Raw genomic sequence first — 24,591 nt, 5'->3', positions numbered from 1 at the left:
CCAGGACAGGAAGAATCAACAGACAGTACATGATCAACTATGTATCCTGCCAGTACTGACTTCAAAATACTGTTTTTAAACATGTAATACTTACATTTTCAGGTAACTCTCCCCAAAGCCACAATTTAACAAGATTAAATCCATGTGCACTGAATGTAACTTACAGTACATTGATAAGATTTGTTTTTCGCACTAAAACATATTTCATCTTCAATTACTAATATTTAATTGTGGTCTGATTTGTTCTTAACTCCAGCTCTGCTGTAGTAACAAGATTTAGGAAGATATATGCATTGTTGTATCTACAAATAATGCAGATGGCTAGTAGAAATTTCTATTTTCAGCTAAATTAGAATAAAATAGCTGCTTTTATGACAATGCTCACAATTTGAATGTGTTGAATTTACACATGGATGACGTGAGTTTTAATTTGCCATGATATGTGATTATTTGGTTGTTTTTAGTACATGCACTTTAACCATTTCATCTAATCAGGAATGGATTTGAACAAATACTGTACAGAAAAGCATTTCTTAGAAAATGGAGAGAGAAAAAGGAGATACAGTAGGGTTTTGCCTGCATGTTGGGAAGTGAACAAGTTTTTTTTTTATGAAACAAAAATTGAGTAAAAATATATAATAATAATCTTGTTATAGCGGTGACAAGAATTGTTTTGATATTTTACAGATGGGATATTTGCAGTTCGGTAACTTATGTTATACAGTAGCTATCTCCTTATTACTTTTTCCCAGGAACACTTGTACTTTGACTTCCATGTCAGTAATTATTCACAACACAGGACATTTGCTGCTGACCCTTTTAATAACATCACTTAATTAACCCTTTTCAATTTCATACATGAGGAATTATCTTTTCGCATACCCCAGTTGGCTCTCTATGAGACACACAGACATCCCTGGAGCAGTTGGGGTTAAGGGCCTTGCTCAGGAGCCCAATGGAGTAAGATTCCTCTGCCAGCTGCGGGATTTGAACCAGCAACCTTCTAGCCACTGCTCCGCCCCTTTTTGAATGCTCTGAAATGATACAGTAACAAAAAAGGATAGTGGCAGCAGTTATAGCAGTGATATTGTCAGGTTCTTATATCAGTGTTCTTATGCTGGCTGTCCAACTCTCTGTGGTATTCTCATTACAGTGAAACTTCCCCACAGTGGCACGCTGCAGTTTGCTGCTAAAAATAGATTCTGTTCCCTATCTTCTTTTTCCTTCTCAGGTTTGGAAGTTTCCACTGAAAAGTAATTCATAAGCAGAAATTTAAAATGTTTCAAAGCTTTCCTTTTAAAATGCTGGAGTACAAAGAATATTGTGTCTTATCTGCATTGGAATTGGAAAGATTAGCTGCTGCCACTACTAACAAACTTCTCTGAACACCAGTGCAGATAATGTTTAGTCTTAGTATCTGTGCAATCTTTGTATTTCATTTCTTGTTTCATTTATTCTTATTATCTAGAAAATGGTTCATGAAATACAACTGAGTATGTGTTACACATTATCAAGGATTTAAACTGGGTTAGAGTATAGATGTTTAATACATTTTTACAAAATCATTATTGACTGTCCTGAATGAAAAAAGAAATATATAAATCCGAAACACCTTTTGGGTTGTGTAATTTTCCATTTACTGAAAGTTGCTAGATGCTCGGAAAACAAAGCAAGCCCCTTATTTTCCACTGTGAGTAAACTGTGGGCAAACTGCCCACTCCATAGAAAATAAATTGTATGGGCAATTTGCCCACAGTTTGCCTCATGGAAAATCCCATCCTAAGTTTCCCTTTCCACTCCAAAGTTTTACTTTATTTAGAAGTTTTGATAACATTTTGTTTATTTTAATATGTTTCAGATGAGAGATGTGCAGTTCAACCATTTAACAAGATTCATTGGCGCCTGCATTGATCCTCCAAATATTTGCATTGTGACTGAATACTGCCCAAGAGGTAGTCTACAGGTGAGTAGCTGGAAAATTGGACACATGACAGGAGTGAAAATCTGATTTATCACATCTTAATAAAATCATGTCTCTTTCATGTGTTTTTTTTCCTGAGAAATTGTTTATTGAGGTCATGGATGACAGCATTTATATATATACACACATATATATTTGTGTATAGTATAGTATTTAATTATAAGCAAGGATGGGACAGTAGTTCATAATAGCTTATATTCAAGGATTACTTCTACTTTCAGTTAATTTATGTTTCAGTTAATGTATACTTTTACATTTTCAGTTGCGTATAAGACTTATAAGGGAACAAATTATATTTTCATTGAAGACACTAGTCTTCTCGCATCTATAGTATTTATAGCCATCTATTCTATAGTATAATTGTGTACCTTTGCACAACAGTTTTGAAGATTTTGAAATCTAAATGTTTTATTTAACCATTCAAGAAACATGGCCTGTACAATTGAGGCCAAAAGACCCAGACACTCCTTTTCACCACAGTCTTTACTTAATCCCTCAAAGTCTTGCAGCCACCAAGACTGAAATGGAATCTTTCAACAGGAGTCAAGACAAACATGTTCTAATGGAATAAGTCAAAACGTTAATAACAGACTGCCAGATGTGTGAGGCGTTCTCTTGCAACACGTAGGATTTAAACTTAGTGTATATCATAAATAGCACGTCTGTAATATTTTCAAAATGTTTTACCAGCATCATTATATTTTTGAAGTGGTATTTCCCCTCCATATTTCTAATATTTTCTTTCATCATTTCTGCTGACTACACTCATAGGAAACTGTTTTCTGGCGTGTAATTCATTCTGCAGGAGTGTGTCAGGAAAAATGAAGCAGGGAATTAGATCTCAACCGTTCTTGCTCTCTACAAACTCACTAGTAAAAATGTGTAACAGTCAAAACATTCCACTAATAATTCCCATGTTTATAACACATCAAGGATACTATTAAAAAAGACATTCAGCATTATGATATAACACATGAATTTTAGGTGTTGCAAATCTAAAATCATTTGAAACATTTAAGTTGTCATCCTAAAATATTTCTGGGTACTGCTCTTTTAGGATATTTAGTTTGCTTTACTTTAGATTTTATTAATTAATGTTCTTCTACCTACTGATAATTAGTGCAAGTTATTTCTATCAGTAATTGTTTTCATTATTGCTTTTTTCAGGATATACTGGAAAATGAAAGCATTAACTTGGACTGGATGTTTCGCTACTCACTCATTAATGATATAGTAAAGGTAAGAGGAATGGTAAGGTTGCTGGTAGTTGCTGATGCAAGTGTAAGCATGACATGTACAGTCACATTCCTTGATACATATGTTCCTTATCTTGATTTTGATAAATCACTCAATGATTCTGTACTGTCACCCTTCAGTTACTGATAAAGCATGATGCTTAATAATCTCTAGAACTTGATTATCTATAAGTGCAATAATTTCTGACTCCTCCTATGTGATTGTAAGTAAGAGATAAACCCTTTTTTGCTTATCACTCAGAGCATCATTCAATCACTTTTTTTATAATCTGTTCCTATTGTTGTCCTCAAATCTTTTTTTACCCTGTAAGCAGGTGATAAGAAATGTCATGCATTTTTAAAAGACATTGCTTTTAAAGTGATTCCTGCTGTTTATATTAAACTGGGATCATTGGGGAAATTCATTAGAGAACAGAAGTTACGAGCATCGTGGATTGTGTGAAATTATTCAATGCAAAACAGCCATTTTACCAAGATTTTTAGTGGTTTTCCATCAATTTTTATTTTCTATAATTGCACTTACATGACATTTATTTATGTTACATAAAGGATTCTTCAATTTGCTGATGATTGAGTCAAATCATGATGCTTCATTGAGTTTAATATAGATTCACTATAACAATGTGCTGAAATTACTTCTGTAGAAGAATGCACATGCATATCTATTGCACCTGTCCAACTTAAATTTGAAAATATACCTATAATTATCCATGATAAATCCCATTGAGTTATGGGTAATGTTGTAGGGAGGAATATTACTTTTTAGGTTTGAAGAAATGTAAGCAGATATACACAACTCCACCATATTAAATAAACACTTTAAGAACAGGAATCCTAAGGTTAACTTCCCAGATATTAGCATTTTATTGTGTGCACTTTATTGTGTATTGTGTCTTGTGCTTGGGTTTTAATACAGTTGTGACATCTGTTAAGAATACTTTTGTTAGGCCAGGTTTCTGTACATTATAAGACTTTCAAAGAATGGAAGCCAACATTGTTTGTGGTTTTTTTAACTTTTTTCCTTTCAACTTTTGAAACTGTGTTCTAAATCCTAGCCATTGAGGACATTGAAGATGCTGTAAATATAATAATTTTCAGAATGGCAATGTGAATCTGCTCCTGCTCAAAAAAATTTTTTTTTAATTGAATGCCAAGCTTTTTAGGTATAATTCTAGATACGATAGTATGCATATATGTGAAAACTGGATTCCTGCATAAATAGCTGAAAAAGTTCAGTTCCTTTAGCCTGTCAGTGTAGAACATTGCCTTTATTTTTTATTTTCCCATCAATCCTGACAAGCTTCCCAGTCTCTGCTAATGAGAAGCAGCCCCATATCTTAATGTTTCCACCACCATGCTTGGCAGTAGAAATGGTGTTGATTGAATGATGCACTGCATTGGGTTGGCACCAGATGTAATGCTTTACATTTAAACCCAAAAGTTGCAATTGTGTCTCATCGGGCCACAAAATCTTTAGCCACATCTTTGCAGTACCAGTGAATTGCTTTGTTGCGTTTTTTCCCTTACAGATGTATCTGGTTACTCTTCAATGGACTGATTCCAGAGCACCAATATCTTTTCTATAATGTGGTGAAAGACAAACCAGAACTACTTCTGCCTTGCACCTCACAAGTTGCTGTGATAATTTTCCTCACCACACTGGACCATTGATTGCTTGGCAAAACATGGCTTCTTTCATAAACTACTCCTTTTCAAGAATTGTTTGGCCAGTTAACTCCAAACCAGTGACAATACAGTTAACTAACTGTATATTGAAATTAGGTTCTTGCATGAAACACAGTGGCCACATGTCTCCCATTTTGTTTGCAAAATTCAGAATACTTTTGTCTTGAGAACTGCTGCACTGATCGACCTGAAATTTGGGTGGTTTCATCACACCAGCCTCAAATTAGTGCCTCACCGGTTTCAGTACAACTTTTATGTGTCTGCTGGGAAAAACCTGTCTTTTAACGTTAGTTGTTCAGAAAGTGTTCAGTTAGGAAAATGCTGTTAGCATGGAGAGAAAGAGGGTTTTGCATAAATCAGATGGCCAACTGAGCACAAATTTATTCCAGGACAGGAAGTATCAAATGGGTTGTCTGCTTAAATCAAGCACTCTTCAAATGGTCTCAAACTTCAAATGACTGTTGTCTTAGAAACCACTAGGCAGCTTCATCATTTGAACCTCAGCTTTTACAATGACAATTTTTACTTTCGCAACAAAAAAATAACCTGCTTGATCAAACTGCCCCATACTGGCAACTTTAAACTTTTGTTCTTAAAAAAATGTTTGGTCAGTTAATGCCAAACCTTGGCAGGTATTATTCTAGTAACAACACAATCACAATATGTGGCAAAGGATTTCTTGCATTAACCAAGATGGTTACCTGATTACTATTTTGTTAAATTTAAATTTGCAATACAGGGCTTCTTATTTTAGGTTGTGAAGATACATTTATTTAAGTTGATTAGAACTGATGAAGAAAGTATAGTTTACATGCATTCTCAAAACCAATGGACATTTTAAAATTTAATCTTGAAAAAAATATATAACTGAAATTCTTATTTCTTATTGTCGATATCTAATGATATTCTGAGCATCAAAAGAAACTCACTCTTCTTATGCCTGCATGTTTATAGACACATAATTTAATTTAGGTAAATTTAAGTTTTAGTTTGACCATTTTGATTAATTGATCGTTGAAGACCTACAGTACTTTGATACGTACAATGGTAGACCCTGCGCTCTGACTCAAAGCTTCTCCCTGTCTGTGTGTCTGTGTCTCCATGGAGAAAAGCTGGGGTATGCGAAAAGACGAATTCCTAATGCAAGAAATTGTATAGGGCTAATAAAGAAACATCATTATTATTATTATTACATTTGACTTACTATTATACATTTGAGTAACTTTGACTGTTGCACAAGCATTAAATCACCTCATTAGTAATAATGTTGATTAGTGTCTAGAGCCCAGAGACCAGTGAACAGGCACATATTTGTCCTGGCTCTACAATAGACATGGGACATAATCTCACAAGACAGAATCTGTAACCTTCTGCAAAACATATACTGGAGATATACAACTTGTGATGATTCTACTGGAAGCCACAAACACTGAAAATATCTGACTTTCACAGTTATAAATGTGTCCGTGTTTTGTTCAAGAAAATGTCAAAGCATCTGCTACAAAAAAATCAATTTCCCGATGAAAACGATATAACTTCGTATATAAATAGAAAAGTAATTACGAAGCATATAAGAAAATAAAGCCATATATGTTTGTAGATATCCAAAACACAAATCCATTTACCAAGAAAATGTTTCTTATGGTTTGTACTCTCTGTTTCATTCAATAGGGGATGACATTTTTGCACAACAGCCACATTGGTTCTCATGGAAATTTAAAGTCATCCAACTGTGTGGTGGACAGCCGTTTTGTATTGAAAATCACAGACTATGGATTAGCAAGTTTCAGATCAGTCTGTGATAATGATGACTCACATGCACTCTATGCAAGTAAGTAAAGAGAAGTGGTAGGAATTCAGAGTGTTGCAATGGAGCACTTACAGGTAATTGTACACAGCATGGAGTTTGCTTTTTACACCTCAGTTTGCTGCTTTTATGTTCTGCTTTTTTCTGCAACATCAAAAAACTCATTGTCCTTTAAGATCCTTATCTGTTTTATCAGTATTAAATTTTCAAATGAACACGGCTTTTTCTCTGTGTTTTTCTGTGTTACATTAACATTCTCACCCCTGTAAAAGAAAAAGAAAAAAGGAAACTTATTCAGAAACTTATAAAGTTTTGTGATGCTTCCCAATCTTGTGTTGTTTTCTCATTAGGGAAATAAACTGATATTAGTATAACAGTAAAAAAATCATGAATGGTGCCTCTTTAGAAAAACTGGAAGTAAAATGAATGAGGTTCATTTTCTTGTTTCTTTTTATTTTCTTATTAATGCCTTGCAGCAGATCCTCCATACCAGCTAACCATGTTTTACTTCTCAGACATTGTTTGATATGGAAAATTGTGGGATTAGTGTTTTACTCAATCCTAGTACTCCAGCTAATCTTATTTTACTTCTCAGACAAGCAATACTAGCCCCTATTCCTGACACAGCAGCAGGCATTTGTTCTTACTATTAATGTCTCACCATGAAACTGAACCTTTAGACTTTATCACAATATCACCATGAGAATGGTCTATCCTAATCTTAAAAAGACAACTTTTGTTGAATGGTGAACATTTTTATAGAAGGATCTAATGATACTCAGCTGCATTCAATCATTCTTATCATTCTCACGCTAATTTGTCTCTCTGCCGTCTGTTCAGATGCCACTAAATAGACTTCTGTTATCTCCTGAAATCATTTGCGGTAGGATGTCTGTCCTCCGTTATAATCCAGATCCTTGCTCCCGAAATCTGAGGTAACTGAGATTCCACCCTCTGCTGGAAGACCCTAATAGCTTCCACCTGAGCCTTTATAGCATCACATTGGTTCTTATTATTTTCCTGCTGGATCCTGTTAGTTTCCTACTGCACTGCAACCGCCTGCATTAGTGCCATTATCGCTGCCTCCAGCAGTAAGCACATCCAATCCCGAATAAACACATGAGCTCCATCTCATCACTGCCACTAGATGTGAAAGAACTCCTTTTTAGGATAGCATGGCAGGGCGTCTAGCACATAGAACTCAATATATAAAGTATATTCTCTGGAGCAGTGGCAATAACCCAAGCTCAGAAATTTGGTCGATTCTTGTTGGTCAGGTACACACATTAACCGTCTCCTTATTTACCGGCAGTCCTACCCAGAAAGCGACCGAGGCTGTTCCCAATGATAACCATTTGTATCCATGATTACCAGTTGTAACCTCTTATATGCTATACTGGAGCAAGTTGTCACAAAAAGGCTTTTCCTAAAAGCTTTAACCTTTCCTAGGCTTCTTCTTTATTTCTCACTGTTCCTAAACAACTGTGAGGGTCTTGCAAGAGACAACCTCAGACTGCTTTATGCACTGGTTTTATAGATAACTGGCGAATCCATGTGCAACCAATTAATTGATTTTCTCTTGGGAATGCAAGAAATGCTAATGTCTGCATGGGGTGACACTGCACCCTGGTGACTCAACCCTGTCTCAGCTGCAGAAGCCTAAATCCATATTAACATTCCTACAGTATATTAAGCTTTTATGTTACAGATCCATCCCTAGCTTAATCCTATGAAAAGGACAACAGCCTCCACAAGACAACGTGCCCTGAACAGAGCCTTACTATGAGACCCTGCACTGTGTTTGGATTGTAAAATAGAACAGTTGAAGAGCTAGGATCCAACGTGTCACGCAAACCTTTTTTTTCATTGTTAAACCTCATTCGGATCAGAGTGGCACGATCTGTAACTAATATGACCTACTGCCTATTTTACTACTAAACACCCCCTTTCATTCACAGCATATGTGGGTTATGGCTCAATACCAGTATGATGTGTTCTTCTTCGTGAAAACCTGAGACCTGAGAAACACAGCCTATATCTTGGATGGGTTTGTTTATAGTTGGAACCTTATTAAGAAGTCTTGTTCTTTGTTCTTTCACACAGAAGCTTAGTCAAATCCTAAAAAAGCATTTTTTCTCCTCAGGAGTCCACTAGTGTAGTTTTAGTAATAATAATAATAATAATAATAATAATAATAATAATAATAATAATAATAAACTTTATTTTATATAGCGCCTTTAAAGGTGGCTTCTCAAAGCGCTTTACAGGATGACAATAACAATAAATAAGAAGACTACAACAATAAATAAGAAAATTTCACAAGACAGGACACAATTATAATTACAACAATACAACAATAACAATAGAGGAGACCGTGGAAGATGGTATTAAGAAGAGCAGAGGGGTGAAGAATGGAAGCAGTTAAGTAAAGGCTTTTCTGAAAAGGAGGGTTTTGAGTCTGGATTTGAAGGAGTTTAGAGAAGGTGACTCTCTAATATCCTTGGGCAAGGAGTTCCAGAGCTTGGGGGCATAGCAGGAGAAGGCCCTGTCGCCCATACAATGTAGACGGGCTTGGAGGACAGTAAAGAGGGCAGAATTTGAAGAGCGGAGGTTGCGAGGTGGGGAGTAGGGCGATAAAAGTTCAGACAGGTATTGAGGTGCCAAGCCATGTAAAGCCTTGTACATGCCAAGCCATGTAGTGCAGAGTGTATGGTAAGGTCTATTAGCTTTCCAACCCTGGGTATGAAGCACTGAAAAAGTCGAGAAGGACTAAAAATGCCAACTCTTTTTGGTCTGTGGACGAGGCTACTTTATCCTTAAGAGTTTGAACCTGGCCCCCACCAACCTTTTTAATCCAGATATGTTGTCTGTTGATAAGCCATGTGACTAATTTTGGGGTTAACCAGTAGCCCTGCTTCCCCAATGCTGTCCAGAACCATCGGACAGTGCAAATTACTCTCAAAATCTTCCTTAAAGTTAATAAATTAATCTAGATAAGCATAAAGAGCGAGGTGTAAGCTAAGGAACTTGTTCATAAGTCTTCAAACTGTTTCTAGAGCTTAATGAAAACCAAAAGGAAGTACTGTATTCTGACAGAGCCCTGTGAAAGATGATTGATGATGCAGTCAGTGGAATTTCTAATAATAATAATAATAATAATAATAATAATAATAAACTGTATTTTATATAGCGCCTTTAAAGGTGGCTTCCCAGTATTCCTTGGTCAAGTCGAGTGTAGGTAGATAGTTCCCCTTCGCTATTTGATAAGTACATCTATTCGAGATATCGGGAGTAAGTTAAATTTAGAAACTTCATTTAGTTTCCTAGAGTCATTACAAAATCTGTGGTATCATCACTAAAGTATTGGACCAGAGGCTATAAATTTCCTTTAGAACTCTCAGATCTTTCATCTTCTCCATTTCCATGAAATTACGTTTTCTTTTTGGTATAAGGATTGTAGTATAAATGCAAGGAGCATTTAGCATGTCCAGAGTTTTCATGAGTTACTAGAAGGTGCCACAATATCATGACTGGATAGGAGACTAAACTGTCACTTTCCTGCTTATCAGTAGCTCCCTCTGTCTAGCTCCCTCTGTCTCTGACAGACACACTGTCTAGTGTCTATTAGCCACTAATTCCTCTTTTGTTCTTTCATAAGTTTGGGTGCGACCTAGATGGAGTCCACTGATCTGCACACAAACAAAACATGCTTTGTGTCGCTAATATTTGCCTCCTGTTCCCATTCTTTCTATGTTACCATGATCTGATATTTGTTTTGTTGATCAGGTTAATGTATTTTATAATTTACCAGACTCGCCTATTCTACAACCTCACATGATCCCTTTAGTACTTTCCTTTAATTGGCATTAATCAATTAATTTTCCTTTATCTCCCTCAAAATCCCTCAGAGAGGCACAATTCACATTTTTTTAGGTCACTTTTAGAATTTTCATCCTGAGGTTGTGTAGATGTTTCTTTCTGCTCTACTAGGGTAGTGTTTCCCTCTGTTCCCTTATTATTTTCCATTTGGTTCTTAATTTTCAAGGTTCAAAAACACTTGAAATTAAGTGTTTCCCTCCCACCTTTTCTTTCCCTCATTGCCTTTTAGTTTTCCTTTCCCTATTGCTAGGTAGTCAGAACAGTTCAGAAAAAAGATACTGAACTATTTATTTCCTCCCCTGTGGGAACTTTCTTCTTTAGCAATTCTGAGGAGTCCAGAAAAACCCTGTCGATGACCATGGAATGTGACAGCTTAGATACTACAGACACTTGTATAAACTATGTCCGAGGGTTAATGCACAGGTACCGTAGCAAAAGGAGCTGTGGTAGCTCAGATGGCAAGGGTGTCTACCTTTGTATCACCAGGCTTGAAAATGTTGTGCCCTTACATGACTTTAAACACTCATTCTAGTCAGAGTCTCTTGCTTTAAGAGATTCATATCATATTTTGTGGCTTTAGAATTCTCAAGAGCAAAATAGGTTTTTGGGCTTTACCTATTAAAATGAAGCAAGTATATTCTCCCATTGATTCTTTATGTTTCCCATTGTTTTCTGTTACTTTATCCTGTTGTGCCATCTGATCCTGTTTAGCCAGGCACCCTTCTCAAACAAGAGTTTTTGCATCCCTCACACAGCAACAGTTAAAGTCTTCTTCATTGTTTGTCTTCTTTACCTTCTTAAATTTTGATAGAGGGATTTGTCACTATTAGGCTGATTTAATCCTTTTATCTATCTTCTGCTATACTGTACCCTTTTACTTTTCTCTGGGGTGTCCCTAAGTCCCTAAAATGTCCAAAATCCCCATCAACCTCCCACATCCAGATGCCCTGTTACATGTATCCATTATTAATTCTTATTGCTGTACTCTTCATTCATTTTCACTTTATACAGTAATTGTTTGTTTTCTTGTTATTAATAAAAAGTTAAAGTGAAACAGGAAAATTGTGTTGAAAGCTGCAAGTGACATGCTTTGGATGTGAATGGACTCATTTGAACAGCTCAAGTTACAAATCCTATGAAATGAGCTGCTACTGTTTGGTGTAGTTTGTCAGCTAACCAGAAATGCACTGCCTTGAAGGGTTCAAGAAGACCAGATTAACGCTTGTATAATTTAAAGGGGAACCTCTATTGCACAATATCTAACAATTCCATGACAGACCCCTTTGTTTACAGCCTTTTTTAGTTGTAGTGATATCTGGAAACACAGATTTCAATGTCCATGCTTGTATGTATCTTTGTATCTTTCAGAAAAGCTGTGGACTGCCCCAGAGTTTTTGAGATATGAAAGAGTTCCTCCTCAAGGGACACAGAAAGGAGATGTATACAGCTTTGGGATTATCCTTCAAGAGATTGCTCTTAGAAATGGCCCCTTTTATATCGAAGGAATGGATCTTAGCCCAAAAGGTAACAGATACAAAGTGCAAATCTTGTACAGTTCATTATACAGTGATTTGAAAATTTCACATCTATAAAACCAGTAACTTGTAAAAAGCCTTTTCTGTTCTTAAATTGAAAATGTCTAGAAAATCTTATGTTATAAATGGGAGGAAAGAATCAGGATTTGATTTCAGTACTCTTCTGGGAAGTGCATGGCAGGGGTCTAGGTCTGGATTTATTTAGACATTTATTTAGACGGGGGGATGTTTTCATCCTGCCTATCGGTGCGATCAGATTATCGTTGTTGCCTAGTTTCATTATCTTTAGTTATCACTCCTTTTGTTACCACACACATGTAATTGAAAAAAGGAAAACACAGAAGTCTAGAATAATTAAAAATCCTAAGGGATATTAAACCAATAATTCATTACATAATGTGTTTTTAGGCTGCTGCCTACCTTAAAATGATTCCATTTCATTCTGCAAAGCGTAAAAAAAATATTTGTATTGATATTGTTTTGGCTGTGTTGTCTGTTCTGTATATTTTGTGTTTTTTTGGATGCACCTCTATGATAAAACTGTTCTCATCAAACCTTCATTTTATGTTTGGAGTGATGTTGGCCTGAAAGCCTTTAAGACATAAATCACACTTTCTTAAGCCACCCTAATGACTATAGAAAATTAGCTGAAGTAACTTAATTGCTTCTGAACATCTGCTTAAAAATAATGAGGAACAAACATCTTCTCGAGAAAATTGCATCCATTGCCATAACAACGGCAACAACACTAGCAGGAATAACTTTTACTGCAGTAAAAGTCCAAATTGTAATAAGTAATGATTACCATATGTGGCCACATCTTTTGTTTTGAATAGGCACTGTCATAAATATCCGTTTGTGATAATTTACCTAGTTTTTTTCATCAAGTACGTTACTTTAACCACCTTTTTCTCAGTGAAATTAAGTCCATGCAATTGTTATTTATAATTTTACATTTAAATTAATCTAATCTGCATCTAATCTATGGCTGGGAATGTTATTGAACAGAGACAGTTAATGTGTTGCTGTGATGATCTTTATAATGTTGTGGAATGGCATAAATATATCATCATATAATCATTGCCAACTGTTAACAGTTTTACATAATCTCAGGTAATGTCCTGGCACAATAATGGTATCAATATCACTAAGATCTGCTATGGTTATATTATAAAGAGTGGTATTAGTAATTGATAGAATTTACTTTAATAAATTGACTCCATAGTAAGCATTGTACTTAGGATGCTAATACCTCTATTTATGTAGGTCAGTACATTGCATTTACAAGAAAAACAGAGTCTTATAATTAAATGTCAGTTTTGTTTTGATTTTGATCTTATGAAGCTGTGGAGTATTGCAATCAACTTGAAGGATTGTGACTATCACTTCATCCAGCAAATTAGGGTGCTGCAATTTATGTGAATTTTGCCTCTATTTACATATTAATGTCATGCATCCCTCAGTCATCGTGTTCATGAAATGGAGATGAGGTTTTTATCCACACTTTCTTCAGTTGTGAAAGCTGCAGAAAGATCTACAGTGGAAAGCTTCCCCTGCTGTGTCATCTTCTGATGCAACACACATCAATACATCCAATCCAAAGTGTCTAGAGAGGTCAAAGTGCGTTATGCTGTTTTTGAATTATGAAATCAAATTATATTGATGCAATGACAGTGAGCACAAACCATTCACAATGCCTGTGTCAAATCTGTCATCTTGATGCGGGTGAAGTTAATCTTTCTGACAGACATGATCACTGTGGCAAACAAATGACAAGCATACAAGAAATTTAATTCTATAAATAGCTTGCTACCAGGAGATTGCATCCATACATTTTCCCAAACAATCCATACAGAAATGTAAATTATTTACTTTCACCCTTTGCTTAATTTCAGAGATTGTACAAAAGGTGAGGAATGGACAGAAGCCGTACTTTCGACCCACCACTGACATTAATTTCCACAGTGAGGAATTGGCCATCCTTATGGAGGGATGTTGGGCTGAAGATCCAGCAGATCGACCTGATTTCAGCCATATCAAAATGTTCATCATGAAACTGAACAAGTAAGTTTTATCCTCAATATATTTCCTGGCAAATGTTGCTGTTGAAAAGCGAATCAAATGCAATGATTTTAGAGATGAACTCATCATTCTAATCACAATTAAACTGCTTCATGAGTCTAAACTATTCAATGGAATATCTTTTGTTTTTTAAAGAAATCTTGCTTTGGCGAAGTATGATTTTCATCATCTTTACAAAAAAAAAAACTTTTAAAATTAGTGGTCACAGTCTATTGTTTTCCAATTTCTAGCCGGGCTCTAGCTTTAGATTTTTGCTAGTTGAAAGTTTGAAATAGTTTACCAGCTCAAAATAAATTGTAAAAGGCAAAGGCAACATTTCTTTACTTAAATAAGGATAACACATATCCAAAAATGAATGCACTTGCTGATAACTCCTGTTTTCTGTGTTTTTCTAAAGTCTAATTTGAAAAATAGAAGGTTGAGAGGAGAAAATGTGGTTTATCTTTCTTGTTTGGTAGTTCAGTAGCTACTGTAAGTGGATCTAAAATTTTTGTCAAGCTTTATTAAAGGGCCCAGAGTTCGGGCTCCATCTTCTTGGCTGGGAAGCCCATTCTAGAAACCCACACAACTCCTTGTGTAAGTAAGTGTCTAATTCCCTATCCTAAATATGTAGCTGTCCTAAAATTCTAATTTATGGAAATCTGCTATTACCTTGAATTTCAAACCAGATAAATTTATCAGCAGCACTATGATTGTGACCAGACTTATTGTTATATTTAAATGTTCAAATCAGGAAATCAATTATAATCTCAGCCTTTATTTATAAATAAAACAATTCATGAAATGATTCTAGAATCAAATGTTAAAAATTGTGAAATAATGTTTTGTAAAAAGACAGAGAACATATAATTTCTAATTTAATCACTTGCACCTTTATATTTATGCATGTGATTTATAAAAACAATTCTCACTTAATGGTGACAAAATCATGCATGTTTGAGGTAAATTAATGATTAAAGGTTTTTGAAAGCCAAAAAAAAAATGTATCATAGCAATAGAGACCCTTTTAGAGATTTCACTGTGTGATACATGACCTTAACTTTCATTAGAGCCTTTGGCTCAGGATGCATCACTCCAGTCATTACCATAACCCAAATGAAAGAGCCAGCTTCAATTGACTGTACTAAAGTAGACTCCCTCATCTTATTTGATGATGGCATCATTCTTGGACCAAGCAGTCTTGAACTTTGCCAGTAAGGTGGCAGCTGAGTTCAACTCTGGGTCCTCAAGAATTTTGGCAAAATTCCTCTGAATGTTACCTTGAGGCACATGTAGCAGTGAGCTACAGATCACAGAGGAAAATTTGATCCTCTCAAGGTTTGGGTCCAACTGTCCAATAGTGTAGGCAGCAGACATCCTACCTGTGTGTTGGTCTTACCTTGAAGAATATTTAATGCCTACTGGGGCTATGGCAGTAGTATATTTAGTCACAAAAGCCAACTCTGCTGGATTTAGCAGCAGATTGTAAAGGAATGTTTATAAATACATCATTATCAAAGAAATGCTGTTCACATATTAATTTTGAAGGCTGTATGCACATGCCTGATGGCCCCCTGTCCTTTTTCTTTCAGTACATACAGAAGGCTTTCCACAGCCATGAACATAGAGTTATATCTTGTCTGGTGAACTTCAGCTTGCATTCTGACTCCATAATTTTATCTGCATACTTTTATTCCACGGAGTTTGGGATTTGGCAAAAGAAGACCTTGAAAGCATTTTGTAGTTGTAATTAGATTCAGCCTGTAATAAATCTAAAGATAACACCAGGTTTCAGAGGTGGCAAGCACAATGGTACCTGGTACACAAGGCTGTTATCCATGTTCAGAAAATCTGGCATTCAACTTCACTTTCTTCATGAACATCTTCCTTTGGTTCCTTTTTTTGTTCTTTGATGTTCTGGACCAAATAGCAGTTTTCATCACTAAATATTTCAGGAGTAATTTTCTATGGTGGTACTAATGAATATAACTTCCATATTTGTTACTCTGAACAGATGTCACTGGATCAATCCAGTGAACCATCACTCCAATATACAGTAGCTGCATCTTCTAGCTTCTAGCTTCTAGCAGTCTGTGTTGTAGGCAGTACATTCCACTTCACTCACAGCTAGAATCAAATTTGTTTTCATACTTTCGGCAGTTTCTAAGATTTAAGTAGAAATGGGGGGTCTTGAAATTATTATATAAATAGGCTGCTTATTGCAAATAGGTCTGTACACACTGGTACCAGAACAACACTTAGTGGTTTGAGACCTTTCATGATGTACTTCATCACCAACCTTTCCACTGTGACCTGTGACGCAAGCATAATGGGAGTTGCCAAGGTGTTAATCTTGAGATGCTTGCTTATGGAACCAGAAGTGTGGGATTACTCCCTCTTTCCCCTTTGCACATTGCACAATATTGAGTACTTCTCCACCTGAGAAAAGCATTTTAAATATGTGTCATTCCTGGTAGGGACAGATCTTTCACCCCTCGATTTCCTCTGAAACCAAGTGCATTTCCAAGAGTAGGTGTAGATCTCAGGCAGCCTCCGTTCTTCAAACCACCTCAACTATCACAACCGGCCTCCACCTTACACTGAGCCCCACCGCGCTCTTTGCAATGGAGTTCCCCAGTCTATCAGTAAGATGCGGCTATCTCTTAATTCATCATTTAATTATTAAAATATACTCAGGTCACTAGCCAATTTAACCAGAGCATTAATGAATAAGTATTATAACATATATCAGTCTCCAGCAAAAATAAAAGTATTTTCTCCAGTCAAACATAATTATTACCACCTTTGCTAAAACATGCAAAAGTTGCTTCTTTTTATTCAGCAATGTCAGCTATAATAATTATAGTGTGCATATACAACTGGGATGGTACTGCACATTAAGGAAGTGCATGAGTACAGAAATAGGTGACCAGGTCAGATTGGTAGTTGGTACAATTCAGTTTGGACAGCTTTGGACGGCTTTTAAAAAAGGATGGCTGCAAATCAAGTCAAATTGAAAATAAAAAGATAGGTTTTAGATCACGAGACATTATGTTTTGGATTACAATATATATCTCGGTATAGATCTCCTCCCATTGAAAAAGAAGCAAAACTTTTAATGTTGTCATTAAATTAAAATGGCTTTCCAATGTAAACAAATGAGGTAGCCTAAAAATGAAAATCACATAATGTGAAGACAAATATGATTTAAATAATAAAAGAACTAAGAAATGTGACATGGGATCCATTGTATCTTGAATAATGTCACTTCAACAAGGTAATTGTTTGTGTTGATGAGAAAAAACATTAATCCATCATATTGATCAAGGTGTGAGTGTTAAAGTCAAAGGCTTTGAAAGGCATTGACCTGGCCATTCTATTTAAGAAAACAATCTTGGTTTTTAATCTAATCTGAGAAAATATTCTGTCATGCATGCTAATGAAACATTTGGAAATGACAATAGATTTTACCAGTTATTGTTTCCCATAAATCAGAAAGTTCATTGAGGTCATGTCAGGCGTTATTTGTGAGCTGACAACCATGACAGAGAGATTCCAAAATTAGGTGCTGTTCCATCCCCCATTTTCATGAAAAACGACAAGGCCATTATGGTCTGTTACGTGAGTCTGTCACTTTCAAGATTGTCAGTGATTTTTACATTAACATAGCAGGGAATCTCATTTATTTACCATCTTCAGTAAATTTATGAAGATGTTGATATGAAAGATGCTTTTAAAAACTCTATATTTATATAGCAATAAATACCAGATTTAGTCATAAAAAGCTTAGTGTTAATTTTTTGCAATAAAATAGAATATCTGCAGCTCCTATTTTTTAAAATGATATTGTCTTTTGAGCTACTTTTGCTGTGTCTGTTTTTGACAAAGACAGTAGTATTTAATGCTGTGTTTTAGTATCAGAGAACTGGAATTAACTAAATGTTTGTGTAAGGACAGTTGTATGGGCTGAGATGTGTTAAAAGTCCAACAAAACAATCTACTAAATCTGAAAAATGCTGCTTTAATGAGATTTGTATTGACTATATATCAAGAAAGCTGATCATTTATGCAGGGAAATATTTTTTACAATAACAAAATATACATACAAAAAGCACAAACATACCACTTCCTTTACTCCATACATCTTTATATTACTAAGTGAATTAGTTAGCACTTATTCATTAAGTAATAAACAAACACCTCCAATTAATGGCAAGGAGACAATTTTGAAGATAGTTTTAACAATTGGTTGCCCTGTACTCTTTGAATTAATTCCCTCTTCTCTATCCTCATTCTGGTTTCTTGGTTCTGCCCAGTGATGGGAGGGATTATCCACAGGTCAGACATAGCAAGCTTCAAAGGTTTAATTAGAAGGCAGAGGAACCTCAGTTTAGAAATTAAAATCCAATGATACAATGTAACAGACAGAATCCTTACTAAATATGATTTCACATGTTCTCCTGACAGAAACCAGGTCAACAAGAGCACTCCATATATCTTTGCTCTATCTCTTTGCTATTATGATTAATATCATTCAAGCTCTTTTATTAAAGAGGGTAAGAATGGCACTGACTGAATGTATTAAGATATAAAAATGAATAACATATGAAAAGAAACAGATTAAATTGGAAAGAGAGGAAGGATGTTACATTGTATGCCCAGATCTTGTCTGGTTTTATTTTTTGGCCTATTTTTATTTCAAATCAAACATTTTATTTGGAACAACCTGACATTTAATTGTCCCAAAATACTTGGGCAAATCAAATCATAGACTCAGAGCCAAACATAAAATTTGAAAAATCGAATATTTTGTGCAGTTTGACGTGTGAGCAGTTTCTTTATACATTTACTGTACAATTTCCTGTATTTTGCTTTTTATATTGGGGAGACAGCTCCAAACCTTTTAAATCACCTCCTCAATGTTTTACTGTTACATTTTAAAAATTGTAGTTAATTTTGCCAAACACCCTTTCTCCCAGCCATGAAATGTTCAATCATTTTTTTTCTCCTTACTCTTTTTGCTATTATGACAACACTTTATGTTTAATTGACATTTGATTTTCCTCCTAAGCATTTATGATTTCCTTGACTAAATGAATTTGCTTTATTTCTAACTATATCTTTCCATCACATCAGCATCTCAGATGTGGCGAATGTATTATTTGTTATGCTTCCCCCGGCTGTTGTTTTGTCGGGTGAGCTAGTTGTGTCAACCAATAATGTCATCATCTACCTGTCTTCCTACACTGACTACCGTGAATGAAATCACCTGGAGACTTGGAGGCACCTGAAGTTGCTTTATGACTATGCCTGTTCCTCGTGCTCTACTGTAAATACTCTGACTTGACTGAGCTCAGTCTTCATCATTGAGTTTAGATACTGAGCCCCTCCATCTTCGTTTCTTTGTTTCTTGTTTTGCTTTATAGGCACTCTGACCCCTGCTTGCTTGCTCCTGTCATTTTTTCTCCCAAATTCATCCCTTGGCTTTGTTTTGACTACTGTGTTTTTGTCAGCTCTGACCCCTTCCTTGTCTCCTTGACCGATCTCCCGGACATTCCCCTGGTGCTTTGCTACAGTGTCTTTCTGGTTACGACCGTCGCTTGTTTTGGATAATGACCTTGGCCTGTGTTTGCCTGCATCATGCTCTGTTTCATCCGCCTGCTACAGCAACACATTCTGTGTGCAAATTTCCCCTGGGTCTCAGTTTCCTATCTCTCAGTAAAGTGGGTTCTCTCAGTATCCTGGATCTTGCAATGGGTTCTGCCTCAGTAGCGCAGTATTATAGCATTGAAATCACTAGCAAATTGCTAAACTGTCATTAGGAAAGGATTGACGTAAACATCCATTCAATCAATCAGTCCTCTTTTAGTTGTTCTTTTTTGTTGTTGATTGTCACTGTGGTTTCAAGTTCTTTTTTTTTAAAAGGAACTCCAGCTAAATTCCCAGTCTGTTAGCTGCCATCTTTCTCTCTTTTCACAACTAATTCTGAAAGCTGTCTTTTAACTCAGCAGAGAAATGTACACTTATTACAGCTGGTAATATGTTCATGTGTGCATTAATTAAATGCTAGTAAAACATCTAATGCTATATGTTATTGTCAAATGGGTCTTTTTGTGTGTGTAAGCTTTTAGTGAAGATTCTCTTCCCTAAAATTCCCTATAATTTGGACTTCCATTTGTTCTGATTTTCTGATGTTCGGTTAGTTAGAACTTTCACCTGGAATGTGTTTGTGTCGTTACATTCTTGTACTGTAGAGTTATTTGGCATGTTCTGTAAGGTCATGTTGAATTGCACCTTCCTGCACCTTTAACAGTGTCAGATTCTTGTGCCCATCACACCTGCACCTGTCAAAGGAATTTCATTCATGCCTGGACTCAACTGCTACAAAAGAAACACTGTTTCAGAAATTATAAACCTTATATGACTTCTTCCTGTTTAACTTGTACCCCGTGCAATTCATGTTTACATCGCTATGAACAGAAATGCTATTTTATCTAGCACATAATGTTCTGAATCTGTAGCTTGCTCATGATTTGCTTCTAGCTGAACAGGTATTGCAGTCTTTCCGTTAATGAGAAGCAGCATTGATGTGGATACAGTCTCGTGTCATTCTTCCAACAGTGAAAACAACACATTCCACACTTTTCTGTGCTTTTCTCAGTGACATTTTCCACCCCTTTCTTTACAGTACCAATGATTCTGTTACCAAGAATAATTTGTTTTAAATATTCAAGGTCACTGTTGTTTTCTTCACTGCTTTTTTTCCCAAAAGATCTGGCAAACCGGAAACAGATGTACTTTTATTTATTTTACCAATACAAAATATAGCAAAAGAAACTGTAACAAATTTCCCCAACATTTTTTTGCTCTGTTGTAATCTTACTGATATGTCGTTTTTCCAGTGAAATGGTGAGAGCTATTTTCCTCTGCTCTGTCATGCAGCAGCACAGAGTGTACCTGGTCCAAAATTTACAAAACAATCACTAGTAATTATATCATAAACAATATAACATTATAAGTAATGTATTATTATTATTATTGTTATTAAATCCACATTTCATTTCAATAATATATTTCATTCACTGCTGTGAAAAAATAAGTTTTTCCACTCAAAGTTTCCTTCCAAAACTGTGGCACTGTGACACATTTTGATGTATTAATGTTGATATAGTAAAATTTTAATATAATCAGCCAACATATTTTACAGTATGTCATACAAATATATTCGTAACATTTATTCTTCAAAGCATAAGTATTTGATTTAAGTAGACATTTGAAAAGCATTTGGGTTTTTTTTTTCAGAGAAGGCAGCACAAGTATTTTGAATAATTTGCTGTCCCGAATGGAACAATATGCCAATAACCTTGAGAAGCTGGTGGAGGAAAGAACACAAGCTTACTTGGAAGAAAAAAGAAAAGCAGAGAATCTACTCTATCAAATCTTGCCTCAGTAAGAAAGATTGATTTTTCTGTCCATGTAGTACTTGTAGTACAGTTACAGTACTTCCAAAGCATTACAGACTTTATGAGTGATCAATACTGTGTATTTGCTAGGGTTGTGTTTAGTTTTTCTTAATAGTCTCATTTTAACATGGCTGTGATGATTTAGCAAAATGAAATGACAAGTTGACAAGTTCTAAATTATTTTATTCTTCTGAAATTTTTGTGTTAAAAAAATCTGGATCTATATATATATAAATGAATTATTTTTTAAAAATTAAGTAAACAAAGCATGTAAGGCTGGTGCAATCCACATCACAGTCATTACAAAAATCAATGCTTTACTTGAAGAATTGATTCTAATTTTCAAATCTGAGCATTTTTCATCCACACTTTGCTTGCACGTATTTTACAGCAGAAATACTGTCTTGCAGAAAAGCTAAATGGCACATGAAATCCACAAGTAGATATGACAGCATAACTATTACTTACTGTACTAGGTGTCTGATGGATTGGTATTTTTTTAAAAGAAAATGATCATTTTAGTGCCCGTGCACCCACAGGCATCTTGTGATACACTGAAACATGTTGTATATCTTAAAGAGGATATTGAACAGCATCAACTCTAACTACATTGATAATATCACCATTATGTAAACACTGATAGTCATTAAACAGTTTCTCACATCTGTTTTAATTATTTCATATCTGAAATTCATGAAGGTATAGTTTCTAGTTTTTCAGAACGCACAAAGGAAGATTAGGAACAAAGGATCAACTAAGAATTGCATAAATGTGAGAAGCATTAGCTTCACAAAAAAATGATTTATTAAGCCTACAGATAGCATATTGAGTCAGGAAATGAATTATGATCATTTCATATTTAAGCTGTCTCTTCACCCATTGTTCTCTATTCTTTTTTTTTCCATTTCCTCTTGACTGATTCTCATGCTAGTTGTTTCTAATTAGCAGGGTTTGGTTTTCCTTTCAAAAACCTACGAGCTCAACTCTGTTACTGTTCAATGTGACATAAGGATCGATTAAAAAAACATCATATTTAAAATCTAAACCATATTGCCATTGAAATATGATGTTTTGTACTGATTTGTTTAGGAATTTTGAAATTTAGTTTTACAATGCTTCTTGAAAGCTGTGCCAGCATGACAACAATCTAATATATTGAAATTTGCTAGGGTGCAGCCTCGACCTATTAGCTTTTATCATAATTGTTTTTCTCCATTTCAGTTCCGTGGCAGAACAGCTCAAGCGAGGTGAAACCGTCCAAGCAGAAGCTTTTGACAGTGTGACCATCTATTTCAGTGATATTGTTGGCTTCACCTCATTGTCAGCAGAAAGCACACCATTGCAGGTACAACTTTATTACGTTTCTGAAAGCATGGACGTCTCCTTGTTTTATATGCTACAAAAATTATAGTTTAAAAATACAGGGTAACTTATTTTATGTCACCTTGCTTAATTTCATACACTATTTAATCTCCTAATTAGTTGTTTTATTATAATCTCACGAACATGCTTATTGCCATGTTTTGTGCCAATGGCTATACTGTAAATATGAAATTTACATGCAACAAAAACTGCCATTTTAATTGGAGTCGGTACGAAGTTTTGTAGTGTCACACCATAAGTTTCCAAATGCTTTCGATTCTCATCTGTGGTTATAGTGTAGATGTTATCCCATTTGTTTCCTTCCTGGCAGTGCCCAACTGCAAAATGTTCTATGGCCTTTTTGTAACCCCTCTTTGATGTGCCTCTCCTCCAGATGCAGATAATTGTGTTTCAGCCAGTTGCCAGCTTACTGTGATGTGGAGATTTTCTTGTACTGTAAATCACAGTATATTGTAATTGTGTTTTATCTTGTGTATTCTTCTTATTTATTGTTTTTGTCATCCTGTAAAGCGCTTTGAGAAGCGCTATAAAAAATAAAGTTTATTATTAATATTATATCCATGCATTTAAGATGATTATCTGTTTCTGAAATAATGTAGCAAAGTAACTTGCAATGGCATGAATGAACCAAAATCCAGAAAAAAACATGAAAACAAAGGCAGTTGTTTAGTTACATTTATTTAAACAAACATATCTACCTTTTGTAACACTGGGGGTTCCTTAATAATAACACTGCTTTAATTGAGCATATTACAGTATGTGGTATTACTGTCCTTTTATATAAGCTTTTGTTTAAATATTAATTCCTTTTTCCCTTACTATAGGTTGTAACCCTGCTAAATGATCTGTACACCTGTTTTGATGCCATCATTGACAACTTTGACGTCTATAAGGTGGGTTTGGCAAAACATTTTGTTTTTCGTGAAGAATAAATATGTCCGTCTTTTACCCATTATTGTTGTTTCCATTTTAATACATTCAGGTGGAAACCATTGGTGATGCATACATGGTGGTTTCTGGCCTTCCTGTACGGAATGGTAAACTTCATGCAAGGGAAATAGCTGGAATGGCATTAGCATTACTTGAACAGGTGAAAACATTCAAAATACGGCACCGACCTAATGACCAGCTGCGACTAAGAATAGGAATACATACAGGTAACTTGCTCATTTTTTTTAACTTTTACCTCCTTGATTATTTTATCCCATGAATTTGTGAAATTTTGGATGTGCATTATGAAAGAGGCAGCTGGCAGAATATCTGCATATTCAGTATTGATGTTAAACAAACATAATAATGATTACATATGGCTTGATTCTGGAGTCAGAGAATAACTCATGCTTTCAAGCTAAGCAGACCTCACATTGCATTGTTTCATGGAATCTCTCCTGAGCAGCTGTCTGTAAAGGTCACAAAAATTAACACTAGTTTGTGGAATCCTACAATCTTGCTGTGTTCTGATTTTACAGTTCTTTAACCCATTATCATACACATCACTAATGAATCATTAAGGTCTGTAACTGTTCCCTCAGCCCTTAAC

At 35.3% G+C, this 24,591-nt stretch overlaps 1 protein-coding gene across 1 annotated transcript in view; it reads left to right on the top strand.

Annotated features, from left to right (window-relative positions):
• npr2 (natriuretic peptide receptor 2) overlaps positions 1-24,591 on the top strand; it is a 110,133-nt gene that overhangs the window by 68,774 nt on the left and 16,768 nt on the right. The window contains exons 11-19 of the mRNA XM_006627015.3: positions 1,859-1,963; positions 3,149-3,220; positions 6,595-6,754; positions 11,978-12,133; positions 14,040-14,208; positions 21,508-21,654; positions 22,890-23,013; positions 23,876-23,944; positions 24,034-24,208. Coding sequence (XP_006627078.2) covers positions 1,859-1,963; positions 3,149-3,220; positions 6,595-6,754; positions 11,978-12,133; positions 14,040-14,208; positions 21,508-21,654; positions 22,890-23,013; positions 23,876-23,944; positions 24,034-24,208 — 1,177 coding nt within the window. The remainder of the gene's footprint in view (positions 1-1,858; positions 1,964-3,148; positions 3,221-6,594; positions 6,755-11,977; positions 12,134-14,039; positions 14,209-21,507; positions 21,655-22,889; positions 23,014-23,875; positions 23,945-24,033; positions 24,209-24,591) is intronic.

This window comes from Lepisosteus oculatus, chromosome 3 (assembly GCF_040954835.1).
Source record: "Lepisosteus oculatus isolate fLepOcu1 chromosome 3, fLepOcu1.hap2, whole genome shotgun sequence".
Lineage (NCBI taxonomy): Eukaryota > Metazoa > Chordata > Actinopteri > Semionotiformes > Lepisosteidae > Lepisosteus > Lepisosteus oculatus.
Note: the sequence above shows the minus strand (reverse complement) of the source record. Positions and strands in the feature narration are given on the sequence as shown.